At 59.7% G+C, this 17,871-nt stretch overlaps 8 protein-coding genes and 1 non-coding gene across 9 annotated transcripts, besides 12 other annotated features; all 9 read left to right on the top strand.

The window, feature by feature from the left end:
• Positions 1-63: 63 nt before the first annotated feature.
• Positions 64-80: a microsatellite.
• Positions 81-288: 208 nt separating this feature from the next.
• On the top strand, positions 289-2,010 carry Tco025E_05993 (malic enzyme; the record flags this gene model as incomplete). Its single annotated transcript, XM_029372882.1, has 1 exon — positions 289-2,010. The coding sequence occupies one exon, from the start codon at positions 289-291 to the stop codon at positions 2,008-2,010; it is 1,722 nt and encodes a 573-aa protein (XP_029226991.1).
• Positions 2,011-3,017: 1,007 nt separating this feature from the next.
• Positions 3,018-3,581, top strand: Tco025E_05992 (uncharacterized protein; the record flags this gene model as incomplete). Its single annotated transcript, XM_029372881.1, has 1 exon — positions 3,018-3,581. One exon carries the CDS (start codon positions 3,018-3,020, stop codon positions 3,579-3,581), a length of 564 nt encoding a protein of 187 aa, XP_029226990.1.
• A 154-nt stretch (positions 3,582-3,735) lies between these two features.
• Positions 3,736-3,784: a sequence feature (A-rich).
• A 24-nt stretch (positions 3,785-3,808) lies between these two features.
• Positions 3,809-3,842: a sequence feature (A-rich).
• A 73-nt stretch (positions 3,843-3,915) lies between these two features.
• Tco025E_05991 (Trypanosoma vivax) lies at positions 3,916-5,148 on the top strand (the record flags this gene model as incomplete). The annotated part of the gene is made up of 1 exon (XM_029372880.1): positions 3,916-5,148. The coding sequence occupies one exon, from the start codon at positions 3,916-3,918 to the stop codon at positions 5,146-5,148; it is 1,233 nt and encodes a 410-aa protein (XP_029226989.1).
• A 93-nt stretch (positions 5,149-5,241) lies between these two features.
• Positions 5,242-5,278: a sequence feature (A-rich).
• Positions 5,279-5,439: 161 nt separating this feature from the next.
• Positions 5,440-6,441, top strand: Tco025E_05990 (uncharacterized protein; the record flags this gene model as incomplete). Its single annotated transcript, XM_029372879.1, has 1 exon — positions 5,440-6,441. The coding sequence occupies one exon, from the start codon at positions 5,440-5,442 to the stop codon at positions 6,439-6,441; it is 1,002 nt and encodes a 333-aa protein (XP_029226988.1).
• Positions 6,442-6,604: 163 nt separating this feature from the next.
• Positions 6,605-6,631: a microsatellite.
• An 87-nt stretch (positions 6,632-6,718) lies between these two features.
• Positions 6,719-6,738: a microsatellite.
• Positions 6,739-6,794: 56 nt separating this feature from the next.
• On the top strand, positions 6,795-7,982 carry Tco025E_05989 (phosphotransferase; the record flags this gene model as incomplete). The annotated part of the gene is made up of 1 exon (XM_029372878.1): positions 6,795-7,982. The coding sequence occupies one exon, from the start codon at positions 6,795-6,797 to the stop codon at positions 7,980-7,982; it is 1,188 nt and encodes a 395-aa protein (XP_029226987.1).
• A 514-nt stretch (positions 7,983-8,496) lies between these two features.
• Positions 8,497-8,535: a microsatellite.
• A 231-nt stretch (positions 8,536-8,766) lies between these two features.
• Tco025E_05988 (putative synaptojanin (N-terminal domain), putative,inositol/phosphatidylinositol phosphatase) lies at positions 8,767-13,428 on the top strand (the record flags this gene model as incomplete). Its single annotated transcript, XM_029372877.1, has 1 exon — positions 8,767-13,428. The coding sequence occupies one exon, from the start codon at positions 8,767-8,769 to the stop codon at positions 13,426-13,428; it is 4,662 nt and encodes a 1,553-aa protein (XP_029226986.1).
• A 150-nt stretch (positions 13,429-13,578) lies between these two features.
• On the top strand, positions 13,579-13,652 carry Tco025E_05987. The gene has a single exon. It is a non-coding gene; the product is annotated as a tRNA-Ile (tRNA).
• Positions 13,653-13,700: 48 nt separating this feature from the next.
• Positions 13,701-13,759: a sequence feature (A-rich).
• A 100-nt stretch (positions 13,760-13,859) lies between these two features.
• Positions 13,860-16,292, top strand: Tco025E_05986 (uncharacterized protein; the record flags this gene model as incomplete). Its single annotated transcript, XM_029372876.1, has 1 exon — positions 13,860-16,292. The coding sequence occupies one exon, from the start codon at positions 13,860-13,862 to the stop codon at positions 16,290-16,292; it is 2,433 nt and encodes an 810-aa protein (XP_029226985.1).
• Positions 16,293-16,317: 25 nt separating this feature from the next.
• Positions 16,318-16,374: a sequence feature (A-rich).
• A 159-nt stretch (positions 16,375-16,533) lies between these two features.
• Positions 16,534-16,552: a microsatellite.
• Positions 16,553-16,563: 11 nt separating this feature from the next.
• Positions 16,564-16,588: a microsatellite.
• A 69-nt stretch (positions 16,589-16,657) lies between these two features.
• Positions 16,658-16,679: a microsatellite.
• Positions 16,680-16,718: 39 nt separating this feature from the next.
• Tco025E_05985 (dynein arm light chain) lies at positions 16,719-17,432 on the top strand (the record flags this gene model as incomplete). Its single annotated transcript, XM_029372875.1, has 1 exon — positions 16,719-17,432. The coding sequence occupies one exon, from the start codon at positions 16,719-16,721 to the stop codon at positions 17,430-17,432; it is 714 nt and encodes a 237-aa protein (XP_029226984.1).
• Positions 17,433-17,871: the final 439 nt, after the last annotated feature.

The raw sequence follows: 17,871 nt of genomic DNA, 5'->3' as shown, positions 1-17,871 counted from the left end.
AAACTTTGTTACCTTTGGAGGCGCGTTTTTTTTTGTGGGTGCCGTGGGACACCGGGTGCGGTGGCTGCTGCTGCTGCTGCAGTTATTGTGTTGTATGGTGTTTGTGGGGCTCATCCAATGTGTTTATTGGTTTCTCTTTTTTTTTCTTTGCGTAAGTGGTCTCTTGAGTGGGTTCTTGCATTCTTCGATTTATTAGGAAAAATACATATTGAATTTGAGAAGGAGACCTCGTTGTAGCTGAGGTGTGGTTCTCACTTCGATTTCCCTGGTGGTGTTGCGTGTGGCGTCATGTTTGCCCGGTCTGTGCTGCGGTTGCAAAAGGCTCCGCGGATTGCGCGCGGTGTAGATTTTTTGCGCAACCGTTTCACGAACAAAGCCTCTGCCTTCAGCAGAGAAGAGCGTGAGCACCTTGGTGTTGTGGGGCTGCTGCCGCCCGCGGTGGAGTCTATTGACGACCAGGTGGAGCGGGTCTGGAAGCAGTTTAAGCGGCTCAACTCCCCCATCAACCGCTATCAGCTGCTGCGCGGAATCATGGACACAAACGTGACGCTGTTCTACAAATTCGTGCAGGCGCACACGAAGGACTCGTTGCCCGTCATTTATACTCCGACAGTCGGTGAGGCCTGCGAGCGGTATGGCGCCATTTTTCAGCGGGACCACGGTCTGTACGTGAGTATGCGGGATAAGGGGAATATTAAGCAGAGCTTGAAAAACCTGCGCAAACCTAACATTGACGTCATTGTCATCACGGATGGCTCCCGCATTCTCGGTCTTGGCGACCTCGGCGCGAACGGCATGGGCATCAGCATCGGCAAGTGCTCCCTGTACGTTGCTGCAGGTGGCATCAAACCAAGTCGTGTCTTGCCCGTTATGCTGGACGCGGGCACGGATAATGAGAAACTTCGCAATCATCCACTCTATCTGGGGGAACGCAGTCCGCGATTCGCAGACGAGGAGTTCTACGCGGTGCTGGACGAGTTCATGGAGGCGGCGAGCGCGGAGTGGCCGAACGCCGTCATTCAGTTCGAGGACTTCAGCAACAACCACTGCTTCGACATACTGCAGCGCTACCAGAAGAAGTACCGCTGCTTCAACGACGACATTCAGGGCACGGGCGCGGTGATTGCCGCCGGCTTCCTCAACGCTATGGAGGTGAGCGGCGTTCCTGTGAAGAATCAGCGCATCGTATTTTTGGGTGCCGGGTCTGCTGCCGTGGGCGTGGCGGAAACTATTGTACAGCTTGCGGCCACACAGTTTTCCGTTCCTGTTGAGAAGATGCGAGAAGCAGTGTACTTGGTGGATTCGAAGGGTCTGGTGACGACGACCCGTGGCGATGCATTGGCGCCACACAAGCTGTTGTGGGCTCGTAAGGATATTGCCCCTGAACTTAACGAATCACTCTCTACGCTGGTAGGCGTGGCGAGTCACGTTAAGCCGACGGCGTTGATTGGGCTGGCCGCGGCCAGTGGTGCCTTTACGGAGGAGATCGTCAGGATGATGGCTTCGTACTGTGCGCGTCCCATATTGTTTCCGTTGTCAAATCCCTCGTCGAAAGCGGAAGTCATTCCGGACGATGCCTACAAGTGGACAGACGGTGCCGCGGTTGTGGCTTCTGGCAGTCCGTTTCCATCCAGTCTCGTGAACGGTAAGGTGCTGAGTCCCTCGCAGGGTAACAACCTTTACATTTTCCCTGGTGTCGGGCTTGGGTGCGCCATCGCACAGCCACCACACATTCCGCAAGAACTGTTCGTCGCGGCCGCGCAGGCACTCAGCCGCTTGGTGCCTCCAGAGGTTATGCAGGTGGAGGGCAAATTGTACCCGCCAATCGATGACGTCCGTAACGCGTCTAAGCACGTGGCGGTGGCAGTGATTGAGGACCTGCAGCGCAAGGGCTTGGCAAAGGAGGATCTTCCGAAGAACACAGCAGAACTCATGAAAGTTGTGGAGGAGTTTATGTGGGAGCCACGTTACTTGGAGCCTGAGTACTACTTGTCTAAGCGTTTCGACTAGGATCCCTGGCTTGCGCGTGAAAATTAAGAAAAAAAATAAAGGAGTGGGAGAGATGGAGATGGAGGTAAAAAATAATGGACAATTCAAAAGACTAAAGAAAAGAAAAAAAAAATTTCTCTTGTGCGTATGTGTGTTTTTTTTTTGTGGTTGCCTGCCCACGAGACACGCATGCCACGGAGGGTCATGTGTATTTGTGTGTAAATACTGCGTTTTCCTAGATGTCCCTGCTTCACTTGCGTCGCCTTTCTGCCGACTTCTTCTTGGGCTCATCATTCTGTGCATAAGCCTTTGTTTTGGCATCTCTCTCCCTTCATACGGGCGTACATTGGCGGTGCTGGTGGGGTCTTTCTTTTTTCTTTATTTGTGCTTATTACTTTTCCCCCGCCGCGAACGCTCGTCGCACGCTCTCCAATCGCGTTCACGCACTCATGGCGTTGCGCCTGCGTTTGCTTTGGCTCTGTTTGTCTCTGTCGCCCTCTCTGCGAGTGGTGCGTGCCCTCCTCCCCCCTACCCGCGATTGTGAGGGGAGGCGGGCGCCGCTGGGCAGGCCGCAGTTGTGCACCGGCGCGTGTGTTGCGCGAGGTGGGGCGGCGGGAAGGACGCGGCCGTTGTGTGTGTGTGGGTGTTTTTTTTTTTGCCTCGGTCTGGCGGCGGCGGTGGCGGTGAATCGAGGGACAACTCCGCGGGAGTAAGCATTAAAGGGTGGGAGAAAAGGGTTGTAGGGAAATACACATGTTCAAAATATAGCGCAATAAAAGTTGTGGGTGGCCGCAGGCGATGTGCAAGCCTGGTGTTTTGCGTGTGCGTTCTTTTTATATTTGGGCTGAAGCCCCTGTGAGGTTGTGGGTGGGCATGCACGCGCCCCTGCCCGTACTCCGCGTGCGTCGCGTGTGCCCTCGCTAGAGCTTCTTGCTGTGTCGTTTCCTTTCGCTGCCGCGCCCCACCTGTCGCGCGTCCCTTTTCTCCCTCTTTGCGTGTTGCCGGTGGGTTGTGTGAAGCAAGGACTGATGACGGGCACCGCAGGTGCGGGGCAAGACGAGGACGACGACTGCCAGTTCGAGTACTTGGCGCCGTCGAAGGCCCAGGCAAAAAAGGGTGCGGGCGGCGACGCCCGGCGGTCGGGCAAGACGGTGTACGAGGAGGAGCGGGATGCGCGCGTGAGGGCCATTGTGCGTCAGCAGGGTCTGACGCTGCCGCCCCCGTCGGGGCAGGCGCGGGAGGCCTCGCCGCGGGCCACGGAGGCGGACGTGGAGGATGAGGACGCCGCCGCGCAACGACGGGACACGGAGGGGCGGCAGGGCAGCAAGCCGGCGCTTAACCCCACGGAGGAGGCGCAGCGGCTTAAGAATCAGCGCTACGCCATTTACCGTCGCAACCGGTACTTGAATCAGAACGCCCTGAAGGAGGTCGACCCTGGCACGAAGCGCTACATGCAGATTGTGTACACCCCCAGCAACCCGGCGGCGAGGCAGTATCCTACGATGCGACGCGGCGGCCACACCGGACCTTCGACAGGCGGAAGACAGTTTACGCCGCGAGGTCAATCCGGGTTTAAGAGGCCGCGGGACTGACGGTGCACGCGCGCATCCTCCAGTGGAAGGCGTACATTAGATACACCGCATGTATCTAAAAAAATGTGTCCACAGTATGTGCGCCTGTGCACTTGCTTGTCCTTCAACGAGTAGGAGACAATGTGACACTTGGGTTTGATCACCAAGTGGCTGTTTCCTATCTTTCTTTCTTTCTCTCTGTGTTTGGCTTTTTTGTTTCTCTCATCTTGAGCTTGGAGAAGCTTATCTTTTGTAATTGTTTTTTTTTTCCTTTTTTTTTTTCCGCTCTCCTTCTTGCCTTTGGCTGCACGCATTCCATGCTGCTGTTCTCTATCCCCTTGCTTCTTGTGCCGGCATGCATTTGGCCGCAAGGGAGTGGTGGTGGAAGGAGGAAAGGGAAGACGCTCATGTCGTTCTTCTTCGACGGAGACGCGGGGGAGGAGCCTGCGCGGAAGCGGTGCCGCACCGAGCAGCAGCAGCAGCAGAAGCGGCAGGAGCAAAGGCACGCTTCCGACGGCCTTGTAGCCGGCAATGGGAGGGTGACGAGGAGGAGGAGGAAGAGCAGCCGGTATTGGCGAGAGAGCGCGCTGCTCGGGTGGGACTGAAGCTCCTGCAAGGCATGCAGAAGCCCCTCTCGTCCTCGTCCTCGTCTGTACTCCCTGCCGGGGACGAAAAAATGCGTGTGGTGCAGGCATACGTGCCCCTCTCCGTCGGCGGCTTCATGGAAGGTTCTGCGGAGACGGCGGTGAACGACATTAGCCAAGTGCGGCCCGGCAACGTCATGTGCCTCCGCTGCCCCACCTCCCCCGCCCCGCGGGCGGGTCCCGGCATTAATTTTGTGAAGGAGGCGGACCTCACCGAGGAGGAACGGCGCTACGGCAAGCGACTCTCCGCGGAAATGACGCAGGAACTCTTCGAAGTGGGCCGCGTGGACCGCGACGCGGGCCTGCTGGAGGCCATCTTTCTTGACGGAACGCGGCAGAAGTTGAAGGTGTACGCCGTGCGGCCCGCCGGATTTCTGGAGACTGAGCTGTTTCGAAGGTGGAAGCGTGATCCGAGCTCCAGGCCGGTGCGCACCGTGTACGCGGCTTCTGATAGCCTCGCCGCCTCCCAGCCTCTGCCGTCAGCGACAGCGTCCGCCGCCAACAGGACCAGCAACGACAACGAGAGCGCCGCGGTGGGCGTGGCTCGGACGCCGTGGTGGGTGACCCCGCAGCTCATTGTACGCGTCGTCGAGAAGTCGGCGGGGGAGCTGTTTGGGGAAAAGTTTGTGGTGAAATCGCTCACGCGCAGGGAGGGGAAGATACGGCTCGTGCCGTGGCAGCGGTCCGCGGGCAGTGGCGAGCCGGCAGCGCGGTCGTTGCTTGACGTTGTGGGCTGCGAAGCGCTGGAGACGGTGGTGCCCAAAGTGGGCGAGCAGGGCATGATTGTGCTTGGGGGCATGCGTGGGGAGTTGGTGACCGTCGTGGAGCGGCACCGTGACGCCGACGGTGAGCTTGCGTCGCTGAAGGTTTGTTCCACGCTAACGCAGAGGGAGTTTGTGGTTGGTCCGCATGAAGTCTGTCTGTTGGCGCGTCCGCAGCGCTAGGTGGTTTTCGAAAAGAATGCGTTGAGTCCCCTTCGAGTATGACGTCAATCTATTTTCCACCCCCTTTTGATACCCGACAGCCTCTCTTCCTCCTGTTGGTGTTGTTCCTTTTTGTTTGTTTGTTTGTTTGCACGTCCCTTCCTGTGCGTCCTCTCGCCCCTTCTTCAGCTGCCTTTCGTGGCTCGCATTCGCTCACCTCTCCAACTTCTCTTTTTCCTGCCTCTTGCACGTCCCACGCACTCGCGCTGCAAGCCTCTGGCGGTGTGGCTTGCACCCTTCCCTGTAGACGCCATGTGGGAGGCGGAGGCGCAGTCCGGCACGCACCGCGTGGATCCCGTCGCGTACTTCCAGACGCGCCAGGGACGCCGCACCGCCGGCTACGCGCGGCGCCCATCGCAGGTCGTGATGGGCGCGGCGGAGGCCAGCGGGGCGTCGCCTCGTCGGCGGGGCCGGGAACGAGGACCCGGCAAAGACTTTGCACGATTTATCGAGATGTTCGGCTTCCCCGAGCGGCGGCCGCAGCCCTCGTCGCAAAAGCGTCTCTTCTCGGCCTCCGCGCAGCCAAGCAGCGCCAACCTCTTTCAGCCCCCCGGCGAGCCGGATCTACGGCGCCTGCTGCGCGGTGGAGCGGCAGAGACGAGGGAAGAGGCGGAGTCACTTGTCAACGGGACGCGTGCGTCGCTGCCGCACCGCGACGTGGAAAGTGTGGCGTCGCAGGGTGCATGCAGCGTGGGCGCCGAGCTGTACGACAACGACGAGGAGGTGGTCGCCGAACTTGAGGAACGCATTCAGCTGCTGGAGCAGGCGTTGGAGTATGAGCGGTGGCGGCTGCAGTCACTGCGTGCCGGAAGAAATCTTCAGATTCCCGAAGCGGCCCCTGCGGACGCCCTGACGCGGCTTCATACGGGCGCTGCAGATGCGTCCGCAGGCGTACCCGGTGCGACACCGTGCAACGCTGCGGCCAGCGCCATGCGAAGCGAGTGCCCAGTACGGTTGTGCTGCGAGCCACGGCAGCTGCGGCCGGGCGGTGAGGGCGCCTCTTGTTTGGCGTCCCACCCCGCACAAGCGGCTTGGAGCGCTGATGATAATGATAGCGTTTCACCACGAACGACGGTCGTCGTTCGACCAGTGCCCTCTCATGACAAGCTCGCTATCGCCAGACCAGCTGCCCAAGGGCAACCACACGCAGGTCGGCCAGAGTCACGAGCATCAACAAGAGCAGCAACCACAGCTGTTGCAATGCGGGGCCGCAGCAATTGGACGCTGGCAGCTCACTACGCCGGATGGACGTAGCAGTCCTTATTCGACTGCTGCTCTCTTGATGGCTCCTTGCCTGTAACGTTTGTATTATTTGCCTTTACTAGATCTGTCGCCAGTAGATTCAAAGAAGTACGTGGCCTCTCCTTTGTAGCCACTGAGTATTATTGTTATTATTTAATATATTTCCTTCCTTTTCTGTGTTTGTGTGCCTGTGTGTGTGTGTTTTTTTTTTTGGGGGGGGGGATTCCTGCCATGTGCCCATATGCTGCTTCTCGCTGTCTGTCGTCTCGGTGTGCGGGGGAGTCATTACTGTTGTTGTTGTTGTTGCTGCGGCTTTCACTTTCTCCTCTTCGCCGCCGCAGGTGAAAACGATTGTGGGCGGAGCAATGCCGCGCCGTGTGAGTGCAGGCACGGCGGCGTCCGGCCTCATGCAACGGCCGCCTCGTGAGGCCGGACGCGGCCGACAAATGCAGCCACCGCCAGAGAAACTGCAGGAGCGCCAAGTAGGAGGCTTGCCGCCACCGCGCTTTGACGCTTACGTTGTTTTGGACTTTGAGGCGACGTGTGAGCGGGGCCGACGCCTCCTGGAGCCGGAGATCATTGAGTTCCCCATGGTCTTGATTGACGCCCACAGCCATCGCGTCCAGGCAGAGTTTCAGCGCCACGTGAGGCCTCTGGTCAACTCGGCCTTGTCGGAGTTTTGCACCGAACTCACCGGCATCACTCAGTCGGTGGTCGACAGGGCAGAGACGTTCCCGTGCGTGTGGGACGCCGCGCTTGAATTCCTGCGCGGTGGCGGGTGCGGTGAGGCGCCGCCGCTGCGCAGTTACCTCTTCGTGACGTGCGGCGACTGGGACCTGAAGACGATGCTGCCGAGCCAGTTGCTGACGGCGGCAAAGACGGGCGCCGCACTTGTGGCCCCGCCCTCCTTTCGGCGGTGGTGCAACCTGAAGGAGTTCATGCGTGGCACCGGCCTCACGACGGCGCGCGGTATACGGGACATGCCAGACATGTTGGCTGCAGTAGGCCTTCCGCTACTCGGCCGACACCACAGCGGGATCGACGATTGCAGGAACATTGCGTCTGTTCTGCGGGAACTTCTGGGGCGGGGGTACGTCATTGCAGCGACCACCGACCGCAGTGGGCTCCCGCGGTGGGTGAGTTCTCTGCCGGACGCACGCGGACCGGCCGATTCCTGTCTGCATGAAGAAGTAGTTCCTCCAACTTCGGTGTGTGGAGGAGTGTGTGCCACAAACTTGCACGCTGGCCAGAAGCGTGGTCTCCGCACGACGCAGGAGGCGGTGGACGCGGCCGGGCGGCCTAATGTAAGTATCCTTTCCGAAGAGGACCCGTTGCCGTCGCTGCTGAAAGGCAACGTCGTGTTGGACAAGGCGAAGAAGGTCGCGTACTCGAAGGCGCTCACGCGGAATTCTCCGTCACGCGGCCGACAGTATGCACATCCCGGTCTCAAGCGGGGGGTACGTGCGCGTGGAGGACATACTCCGCTGCAAGCCTTTCTGCAGCGACCCCGCGGCCTTGCCGCACATAGCCCTGGTGGTGCACACGAACGATAAACAACGCTTTAAGCTGGCGTATGATGTTAATCACCAGCTGTACATTCGCGCCAATCAGGGGCACAGCCTCGGTGGGATAGACCCGGAGCTGCGACGCATTACGTGTGCCGCGGAGGCCCCGGTGGCTGTTCACGGCACATACTACTCCACGTGGGATGCGATTTCCGCGTGCGGGTATCTGTCGACAATGACACGACGGCATATTCACTTTGCAAAGGGCTTGATAAGTGACCCTGGCGTGGTCAGCGGGATGCGTCACGACGTGGAGGTGCTTCTCTACCTGGATGTGGAGAAACTACTGCTAGACGGCGTTGAGCTGTGGGAAAGTGCGAACGGTGTGCTCCTAACACCAGGCGTGGGAGGCACGAAGCAACTGCCACTCGCGTACATTGCGAAGGTGCTGGATCGTAGGACGGGACAGCCGCTTACACGTTGACTGGGGCCGCAAGCGTCCCTGTCCGCGCCCCCGTTGGACGGGGGGTCGCGTTGGAAGCGGGGACTGAGAGACACCAGTTGTTGTTTTTTTGTGCGTGTATGTGTGTGTGCGCGTTGTCGTCTTCTGCGGCGCAGGTGTGGGCGAGCGGGGAAGCTGCCAGTTTCTACGGGTGAATCTTGTGATGGTGCATGCTCGGTTTCTTTCGGTCTTTTTTTTTTGCCTTTTGGGTGTCATTATCCCGTCACAGCTGCACTGGTGCGGTTCGTACGAGTGGGGGGCCGAGAGTTCACCCACACAGAGCCAGACTTGGCCCTCGCTTGCGCCCTCCTTTCGCCCGCACGGCGGCGGATGGAAGGGAATGACGGCCCCGCGCAGGCGCCTTCTGGCGGCACTTGTCGTGGCAGTGGCAGTGATGACTGGCGTGAGTGCGGCGCCACGCTTCCGCCGCCGCGTCTCCCTCTGCTTGACAGTATTTCCCTCTACGAGACCCCGTCGCGCTGTTACGTCGTCGGCGCCGACGCGGCCCAGAAGGAATACCGTGTGCTGCGCTTCACAAAGTCGAACAGTGATGCCTTACAATACAGCGACATGGGCGCACACGCGCCTGCCGAGGCTCAGGCGCTTGTGAAGCATGTGAGCAAGGAGGCAAAGACACCGGCGCTGCGGGGCAAGGCCTTGCTGGGCTGCATCCGCTTCACCAAGGGCTATTACCTTCTTCTGGTGACGCGGCGCCGCTGTGTGGCGCGGCTGGGGTACCACCGCATTTTTGAGGTCGCTGACGTGGAGCTGGTGTCGCTCTGCATCGCGGAGCCGGCGACGACGGTGCTGCTGGCGGCGGCGGGCGCCTCATCCTTTCTGCACCCTCGCCCCGCGGAGGATTATTATCGCAGTCAGCTGTTGTCCACCTCACTCAAGCAGCACTTCTACTACTCCCATACCTACGACCTCACAAATACGCTGCAAACGAACATGACGCACCCGTGCGGCGAGCACCGGGTGCGTTGCAAATTTGTCTGGAATGAGTTTCTCTTGGAGCCGTTCTTTCTTCCCGCCACCTCGCCGCAGGCGCCGTCGCGCTCCGCGGGGGAGGAGGGGGAGGCACGGCGGCTCGCAGCGGGTGTGGAGCAATGGTTCGTCTACCTGACGCACGGCTCTATTGTCCAGTGTCCCGTTGGGTGCGGCCTAACGCCGCTTCTTCTGACGCTCATTGGCCGCGTCAGCAAAAACTTTGCGGGGGTGCGCTACTTGCGCCGTGGGGTCGATGGCGATGGCCACGCCGCAAACCACGTGGAGGTGGAGCAGATCGTCGTGGATGAGTCGCAGTTGCATGCACACTTCAGCAAGGGCAGTTTCACGTCGTACGTGCAGGTGCGGGGTTCGGTTCCGCTGCACTGGTTCCATCCCCCCACGCAGCTGCCCAAGCCGCCCATCAGGCTGGGAGTCAGGGATGTGTACTACACCAACACGCGGAAACACTTCCAAGAGCTACTGGAGGATTATGGGGCACCGCTAATCGTAATGAACCTGCTCCGGCAACGCGAAAAGCGGCCCCGTGAGAGTATCTTGGGATGGGAATTTCGAAGGGCAGTCATGACACTGAAGGGCTTTGTAGGCGCTGACGCAGAAGCGGAGGGAGGGGAGGAGGTCCTCTCGTACCTTGAATTTGACATCCGTGAGTCGGCGCATGCCGCGTGGAATCACGTCACTGTCTTTGCAGAAGGGGCACTGGAGAAGACGGGTTTCTTCGTTTCTAATCGCACGGGGACACGCGTACGGCGTCAAGAAGGCGTCATACGTAGCAACTGCGTGGACTGCGTTGACCGAACAAATCTTGCACAGTTCTTCTTTGGGCTGCATGCGTTGGGGCATCAACTGCATTCCCTGGGCCTCCTCCACTCCCCGGTGGACCTTGCGGCGTCACCGGGGGTGCAGGACCTGCTGCTTCGCATGTATCTCCTGCTGGGGGACGCCATCGCGGTTCAGTACGGAGGCTCCCCGCAGGTTGGCGCCGGCGTGCTGAACCGAGGCACCGGCTGGGATCAGCTCATGGGCATTAAACGCCTCTACAACAACATGGTTGGCGACCGTGAGAAGCAGTCCGCGCTGAACTTGTTTTTGGGGAGGCACCAGCTGTACCGCAAGGCACAGTCCAGTGCACTCAACCCCGTGCCACCTGTTCCCGGCGCGGAAGCGGTCGGTGGAGAAGAGCAAGACGAGGGAGAAGAAAAGGCGGCGGCGGTAAAGGCGGGTGATGGGGCGAGCAGCACAAGGACGTTGGGGCCCCCCGCAGAGGGGAGGGGGCTGCGACGCATGAGTTTTGACCGGCGAGCCGGCCGCGTGGTGGAACCCACCGAGCTTGAACCGGATTGTTCCCTGCATTTCAAGCGCGCCCCGCCGCTTGCCAGGACCAACGAAGTGCGTGGCTGGTGGAAGGAGCCTCTGCAGCGCCACCGGCGGTTCCTGGACGCCGGCAACGTGCCGCTACGACGCACCGGGCTTTCAACGATGGGAGACATGCCACACGAGGCGGAAAAGGAGCGTGAGAGGCTCTTGTCCCGCCTTTGCCTCTGCGAGCGTGCCGCCGCCGTGAAGCCAGACGATGACGACGACACAGAGGAGGTAGGTAAGGGGACGGTGTTGCAGGAGGGAGAGACTGTCGTTCTTGCGCCGACGACGGCACTGAACACTTTGGTGCGCCGCACTGTGCTGCCCCCGTGTCGCCCGCTCTCTACGCAGAGGCTGGAGTTTATGCGTTCTCTCATGCTTCAGCGGGAGCTGGAATTAGAGCAGCTGTGGGACACGACGCCCGAGCCCGCCGTGGAGCTGCTGCACAATCACCGTGAGTTTCCGGATGAGGTGCGGGCGAGCATCTTTTATCAGGCGATTGACGCCGTGCGGCGCATGAGTGACGCGTGTGAGCCCCCAGCTGATCTTCGCCGCATGCGTCTCGCGGCGCTTTCCGTGTACGGTGACCCCGTGGACTGGAACGTGGAGACCGTTGTGGAGGCGCTGCTGGAGGTGGAGCCGCAGGTGCGGGCGGGGACGCTGAATTACCTGCGGCGCATGAACGTGGACGGGTACACCCTGCTGTACCTGCTCAACACCGACGCCATGGGTCAGCGGGAACTGCTAGATCGCTTCATAGGCCTCGTAAAGGAGCTGCCGCGGGCGAGTTTGGAGTCCGCGCTTCGTTGCTGTGCCGAGTTGGATTATGAGAAACTGGAGTGGACGCAGCTGGAGGAAGAAGTTCATAGCAACAGCACCCGTGGGAGTGGTGATGCGATTGCCTCGCCCGATTCCACGTGCCGCCTGCTTCAGCCATTCTTTCAGGAGGCGGTGTGTCCTGCCACGATGGGGACGGTGGTGCGAAGGCTGCTGCAAAATATGTCGGACGCGACCTCTGGCGTCCCGCGCAGTGATCGTTTGCGCTACCGTGAGAAATTTGATCAGCGCGTCCCATCCGCCGTCGTTGCGACGCAGGGATTCAGTGCAGCGGAGCTGCATGCATGGCTGCTACGCAACTCCGCCCGCCTGGGTCTCACCCTGCACAACCATGTCGAGCAGCATGATGCATCGCAGGCGTGTTGGAAGTTTATGCTCTGGCTCGCCCAGGCCAACCTCGTGGTCCAGCTTATCGTTGACCCAAGCCCTGGTGTTCTCGTCCGCCCCGTCATCAAGTTGGGCGACTTTGCAATGCGTACTTGGTTGTTTACGCTGCGTCCGCTTCAGGAGATGCACGTGCTCAACAGGGATGGCGTGTTTAGGGGTGACTTGGAGCCAGCCGTTGGGTCCATGCCGTCTTTCTCGGCTCCTGCTGCCCTGTTTGCGCCTTCCTCGTCTGGGTGCCCCGCCGTCGCGTGCGCCGAGTCCCTGGTGCGTGTGGCATTGCTTGCTCTCTCTTCGGTGCAGGAGATGACGCTGACAGGCGCGGGAGACGCCGCTCAGAACGCCGCGTTTCGTGCGCTACTCAATAGTCTTTTCGTGCACAGCGCACGACTGGTTGATGTTGACCTTGCGCTGCTTCGACCACGCGAGCGGTGGTGTTTTTGGGTGAACGTCTTCAACGCCTTGTACATCCATGCCTGGCTGGCCGCATTCGTTGTGCAGGCGCAGGACTACCCAAGCTTCCACAACACCAACGGTTACGAGATTGCTGGCTATTTCTTTTCGTTGAGCGACATCAAGCATGGACTTCTGCGCGGAAACAGGCCGGCGGCCTTTGCACTGCTCCCGCCCTTTGAACCGGGAGACCCACGGGTGTTGTTTGCCCCCACGGAACCCGAGGAGACGGCGGACGGCTGCGGCAAGGAGGCGGCCAAGCCGACGGCAGCCACAGCAGCCCTGCATCGCATGCGTGGGCGCATTCTGCTCGCGCTCATGGACACGTTTCTGGTGCCGAATAAGTTGGAGAACGCGCCGGTGTACAATCCACGCACCCTGCTCGAGGAGGAGGAGCCAGCAGGCCTGGACATTGCCCTCAGTGGGGCTGGGGCGCCGCCGCCGCCGCCGCTGGGCGCGGCGGACATCAACGACAGTGACGACGACGTGGTTCCTCTTGGCGGAGGCGGTGATGGGGCATTTGTTGCACAAGAACTGAGCCCTACACCCCGCGGTGTTCTACGACGGGCGAGCGGCGGACCCGCTGGGGCGGCCACATGGTGGTTTACCTCGTGGCTTGGGAATCGTTTGTCGGGCAAGAGTGCAGTTTTTGCGCATCCGTGCGTTCCCCTCCTTTCTGCCTTGTTGCCCGGACAAATTTACGCCATTGAGGGCTACGTGCTCCGCTCGCTCTCCCCGGCCTCCTCGCAGGCCACCGTGATGCGAGACGGTGTCGCCTGCCCCCGCGCACTGCTTCCGCTGCTTTTCTTCCCCGAGGAGTTTGGCACCAACGCCGATGAGGCGATTCGCTCCCTCCACCAGATGCACACGGCCGCTGCTGGGTGGAAGCTGCTCTCCCCCGTCTCCCCCCTCTCGCCAGACGCGTCGTCCGTCGCGCCGGAGGGACGCTGACGCGGCGCAAAACAGCGGTGGCGCCACGCCTCTGGCGAAGCCGCGGACGACGACGTCACATGTGTGCCTCTTCCTTTTTTTTTCTCCCCCTTGCGGACTGTCTCCGCCACGAAACAAATGACGTCTCTCCCCTCAGCCGCGGCCGCCGTGGCTCTCATAGCTCAGTCGGTTAGAGCGTGGGTCTAATAAGCCCAAGGTCACAGGTTCGACCCCTGTTGGGAGCACTTTTCCCCCCATACTGCTGCGTTCCCCCCCTGCTCAACTTGCGTGTCTTTGTTTATTTATTGCTTTCTTACCGTTTTTTTTTTGTTCGTTTGTTTTTTCCTTTTTGCGGACGCCCTTACGCTCGTGACCATCGCTATAGTTTGAGTGCGTTTCGGGGGGGGAAAACGGGGAGGGGGGAGGGGGAATTGCATTGAGGATAGAAGAAGATGTTGCACCGAACGCATGTTGGGCAGCACCGTAGTGGGAAGGCACGTGCCTTTGTCTTCCGCGATCCGACGCTAAAGATGATGCGGGCGGGCAGCGGGTATCAGCAGCTGCGGCGGATGGGCATGCCGATCCAGGTGGGAACGGGGTGGCGCAAGGTGGACCACTTTTACGCAAACAATCAGTATCAACACGCCTGGCCGCTGTTGTCGCACGATGACTTAGGAAACAGCGATCAGTCCAATAACACAAAGAACGTCATGTACTCGATGTACATGCCGAAGCGTAATAAAGGCACAGCACCGTGGTTTCGTGGCGCCGACACGTACAGCGTCAAATACTGTGAACAGGGTCGTTACGAGTACCAGCGATATCTTATGATCAATCGCTTTCCAAGCGAGTACAAGAAACATTTTCTCAACTTCCTTACCAACATCCGCTCGAGCTCAGGCTCAGCAAGCCTCCCGCAAGAGGCACTTCACTGGCTGCTTCGCATGATTGTGGACAACTTTAATCCCCAACACGTCCACTACATTGCCGCGATGAAGACGCTTCAAGATGCCGGGGAGTTGGATATGGCAAGGGATGTGTGGAAGATTATGGAGCGGCAACAAACATGGCCGTGCACCTCCACCATATGCGCCTACCTTGACGTCTGCGTACAGGCCGGAGAAAAAACGTGGGCCATGGAGGCGTGGAACCGATACTGTACCGAGTTAAACTTTCTGCAACCCGGCGAAGTAGACCCGAAGCCCGTGTCGCGTGTGCCGTTTTCACTGACACGTGAAGAACTGTTGTACCTTCCAAAGTGGAAGAAGCACTTCGACCACGATCCTAACCTCGATGTGGTGGACCTCAACCGCTTCAACCGCACACGCGAGGTATACCTACGCATGGCGCAAGTCATGTTGGCAGGGGGAGAACGTGACGCCTTTCAGCACTTCTACACAAAGTTAGAGCAGGCCATGTTGTCGACGCCGACGCCGGTGCCCGAGCCACCAAATCCACACCTTGTCCGACGCCCGCAGTGGTCTCCCTACGAGCACTGCAAATCCATCCACCATTCCCCGTGGCGGGTGGAGAATAACGGGCGTGCCATGGCGCTTGGTCCCACTGTGACAACCGAAGACGAGATGCAGAGTCGCTTCTTTTCCAATGAGCAGTTTTTGGTGCACACGACGAAGGAAGTCCTTCGTGTTGTACTGCAAGAACACCGACGCCGTCACGCTGAGGCGTGTGCCCGTGGTGAGAGTGAGGCCTTCTTTGAAAAGGTGGCCGATGCTGGGGAGACACTGCGGTTCTGTGGGGAATTGGTTGAACGCCTTTTTGCGGTGTTGGGGCAAAAAATACATGGCCTGAACACCTCCGCAATTCTCTCGATGCTGCTTGAGGTGCACCGCGTGGTTGGGAAGGAGACCGGGAGGGAGCTGCTTCGCCGCGCCAACCAGTTTGTGGAACGCAAGGCCGCCCTAGACGACGGCGCAAAGGAGTCTCTCACAGCTCCAAACTATTTGCAGGTGTTGATGGGATTTGCCGATGAGAGCGCCTACGTGTACGACAGCAAGAGAAGAGGCCAGTGCCGCTACCGGAGCGGGTTTGATCCTCGCACGACAATGCAGCAACTGGCGGCGGTGGTGCAGGAAATTGCGGGAAATCCACACATCACGTGGGCTGCGGATATGCACCTGCAGGTGGTGTCCACGATGGTGGGGTGTGGAACTATGAAGGCCAATGATTACTTTGTGCAGAACGTGCTCCGGCAATTTCGTTGGGACAGCAGATTCCTCGAGGCCCTCTACATGGAATACCGTCGGCACGACGACGTTGACGTGTGGGCGGAGCTGACGAAGCGCGCGCTGGTGTGGACTGCCCGGTACAACGTGCAGGCGTCGGAGCGCCTGAAACGCCTCATCGAGGACGACTACGACGTCATTCAGGTGCAGACCCGCACCTTCCGCGAGCTCGCGGTCTTCCAGTTCCGTGACATGGAGGAGAAGCGCCACAGTCGCGACGCGGTCAACGAGCTTCCGAATCCGTGGACGGACTACGTCTCCCACGCCTTGCCGTTCCCTGACCGCGACGCGGGCTACCCCGACGAGTACGGCGACCTTGGCCAGTGGCGTGCGCCCGGCGGCCCAGGCTCTCCCGTGAAGGGGCCCGGCTATTACGCGCCCCCAATGGAGGGGGAGCACCAGCGCGGCTACACTGCGGAGTGGCGTGATTTGAAAAATCCGATGCGCCCGCCCGAGTTTCCGACACCGTGGGAGCGGAAGTACAAGCAATACGCCCGTGGGCAGCACCCCTCCTACGACATGGTGTACGCGGGCCCGATGCCGGAGATCTTCCCCACCCGGCATGACTTCCGCAAACCGACAAGGTGGGACTACCACGACATTGAGAAGCAGGGGAAGTACAAGACCAGCGGTCCGTACTAGCGCGACTGGATTCTACTCACATGCCTTTTTTCTTGTTGTTATTGTTGTTTTGTTTATTTTTGTCTATCTTCCTTTTTTTTTTGCCGTGTGCATCGCGCATCTTCGTTGCAACCAGAAGAGGAAGAGAAAGTGCGGGGGGAACGTCGGACGACGCCGGCGGGATCGTCGTACTAGCGGTGAGTTGTTAAGGAGAAATCAGGGTGGCGGCAACTCTCTTGCGTTCTCTCGGCGTGTGTGCGTGTATATATAAATATATATATGCGTCTGCGTGTCTCTCTCTCTCTCTCTCTCTCTCTGCTTTCTTCTGCAGTTGACTTTTCACTCTCTGTCTCCACGCGGTGTGGGCGCCCAAGCGGGGGGATACGAAAAAAAAAAAAGGAAAAAAAACACGCAGGCGGGTGGGAAGGGGACAAATTCGTGCTCGCCATGTCCGACACATCGCATGCGACGCTGGTGAAGTATGAGACGCCTGTGCTGCTCTCTGAGGTGAAGCGCCGAAAGGCGATAAAGGAGAAAAAGAAGGAAACACTTGGGCCGCAGCTCGTCCCGCAGCCGGAGGATGTCTTGTACAGCATCATTCCCCCGCGCGAATACGAGGAGGGCGGCGAGCGCTGGGTGCAGTTTGTCTCCAGCACCCCCGCAACGCGATTAGATGTAATTAACCTGCAGGAACGACTGGATGCTCTGCTGCAGGAGCGGCAGGCGCGGGAGACGGGGATTTGCCCGGTGCGCGAGGAACTTTATCGCCAGGTCTTTGAGGAGCTGATTCGCCAGGTAACCGTGAACTGCGCTGAGCGTGGGCTGCTCCTGCTCCGGGTGCGGGACGAGCTTCGCATGACGCTTGACGCCTACCGTTCGCTCTACGAGAGCAGCGCCGCCTACGGGATGCGCAAGGCGCTTCAGGCGGAGCAAAGCAAGATAGAGATGGAGGCGCGCATCCGCGCCCTGGAGCGCGAGAAGGAGGACCTGAAGCAGAAGGTGGATGAACTAGAGGCCCGCTGTGACGCCATACGAGAGCAGGAGGAGGAGCGTCGCGCGGAGGAGGAAAAGAAGCACAACGAGGAAGTTGCCTTCTTCCGCCGCACCTACCAAACACTCACGGCGAACCTGCAGACGGTCTGCAACCCGACAAGGACGTAGAAGTGGGTGTCGTTGCAGGGCGGGAAGAAGAGGCATCAAACGGGGGGCCGTTGCAGCCGGCGTGGAGAGACGCAACGAGGCGCTCCCACCCACCCCGTTCACACCGCACATGGCTTTGCCGCGTGCGGGAAATGTACAGAGGAGGCCACCACGGGACTTTCAGGGCAGCGGCGGAAGAAAGAGGGAAGAGCGGGTCAAACACAAGACGTGGCTGTGTGAGCCCCCGTTAGTGCCGAACGGTGGTTGGAAGAGATTGAGTGAAGTGAAGTGAAAGGAGAAAAAGTCTATGTTTTTTTTTTCTTTTCTCCCCCTCTCTATTTCTCTCGGCCCCTTCCTTTCCCTTTTAATATATTTGTTTTAGTTCGCTTGTTGCCGCGTGTGGTGTCGGTGGCTGTCGTTTTTCTGCTTCCCAGCCTGAAGCCTCGCGGCCACGCTGCGC

The sequence above is a fragment of the Trypanosoma conorhini genome (assembly GCF_003719485.1).
Source record: "Trypanosoma conorhini strain 025E chromosome Unknown Tco_14.4_contig_00379, whole genome shotgun sequence".
NCBI classification, from domain to species: domain Eukaryota; phylum Euglenozoa; class Kinetoplastea; order Trypanosomatida; family Trypanosomatidae; genus Trypanosoma; species Trypanosoma conorhini.
This window is presented reverse-complemented; position numbering and strand designations above follow the sequence as displayed.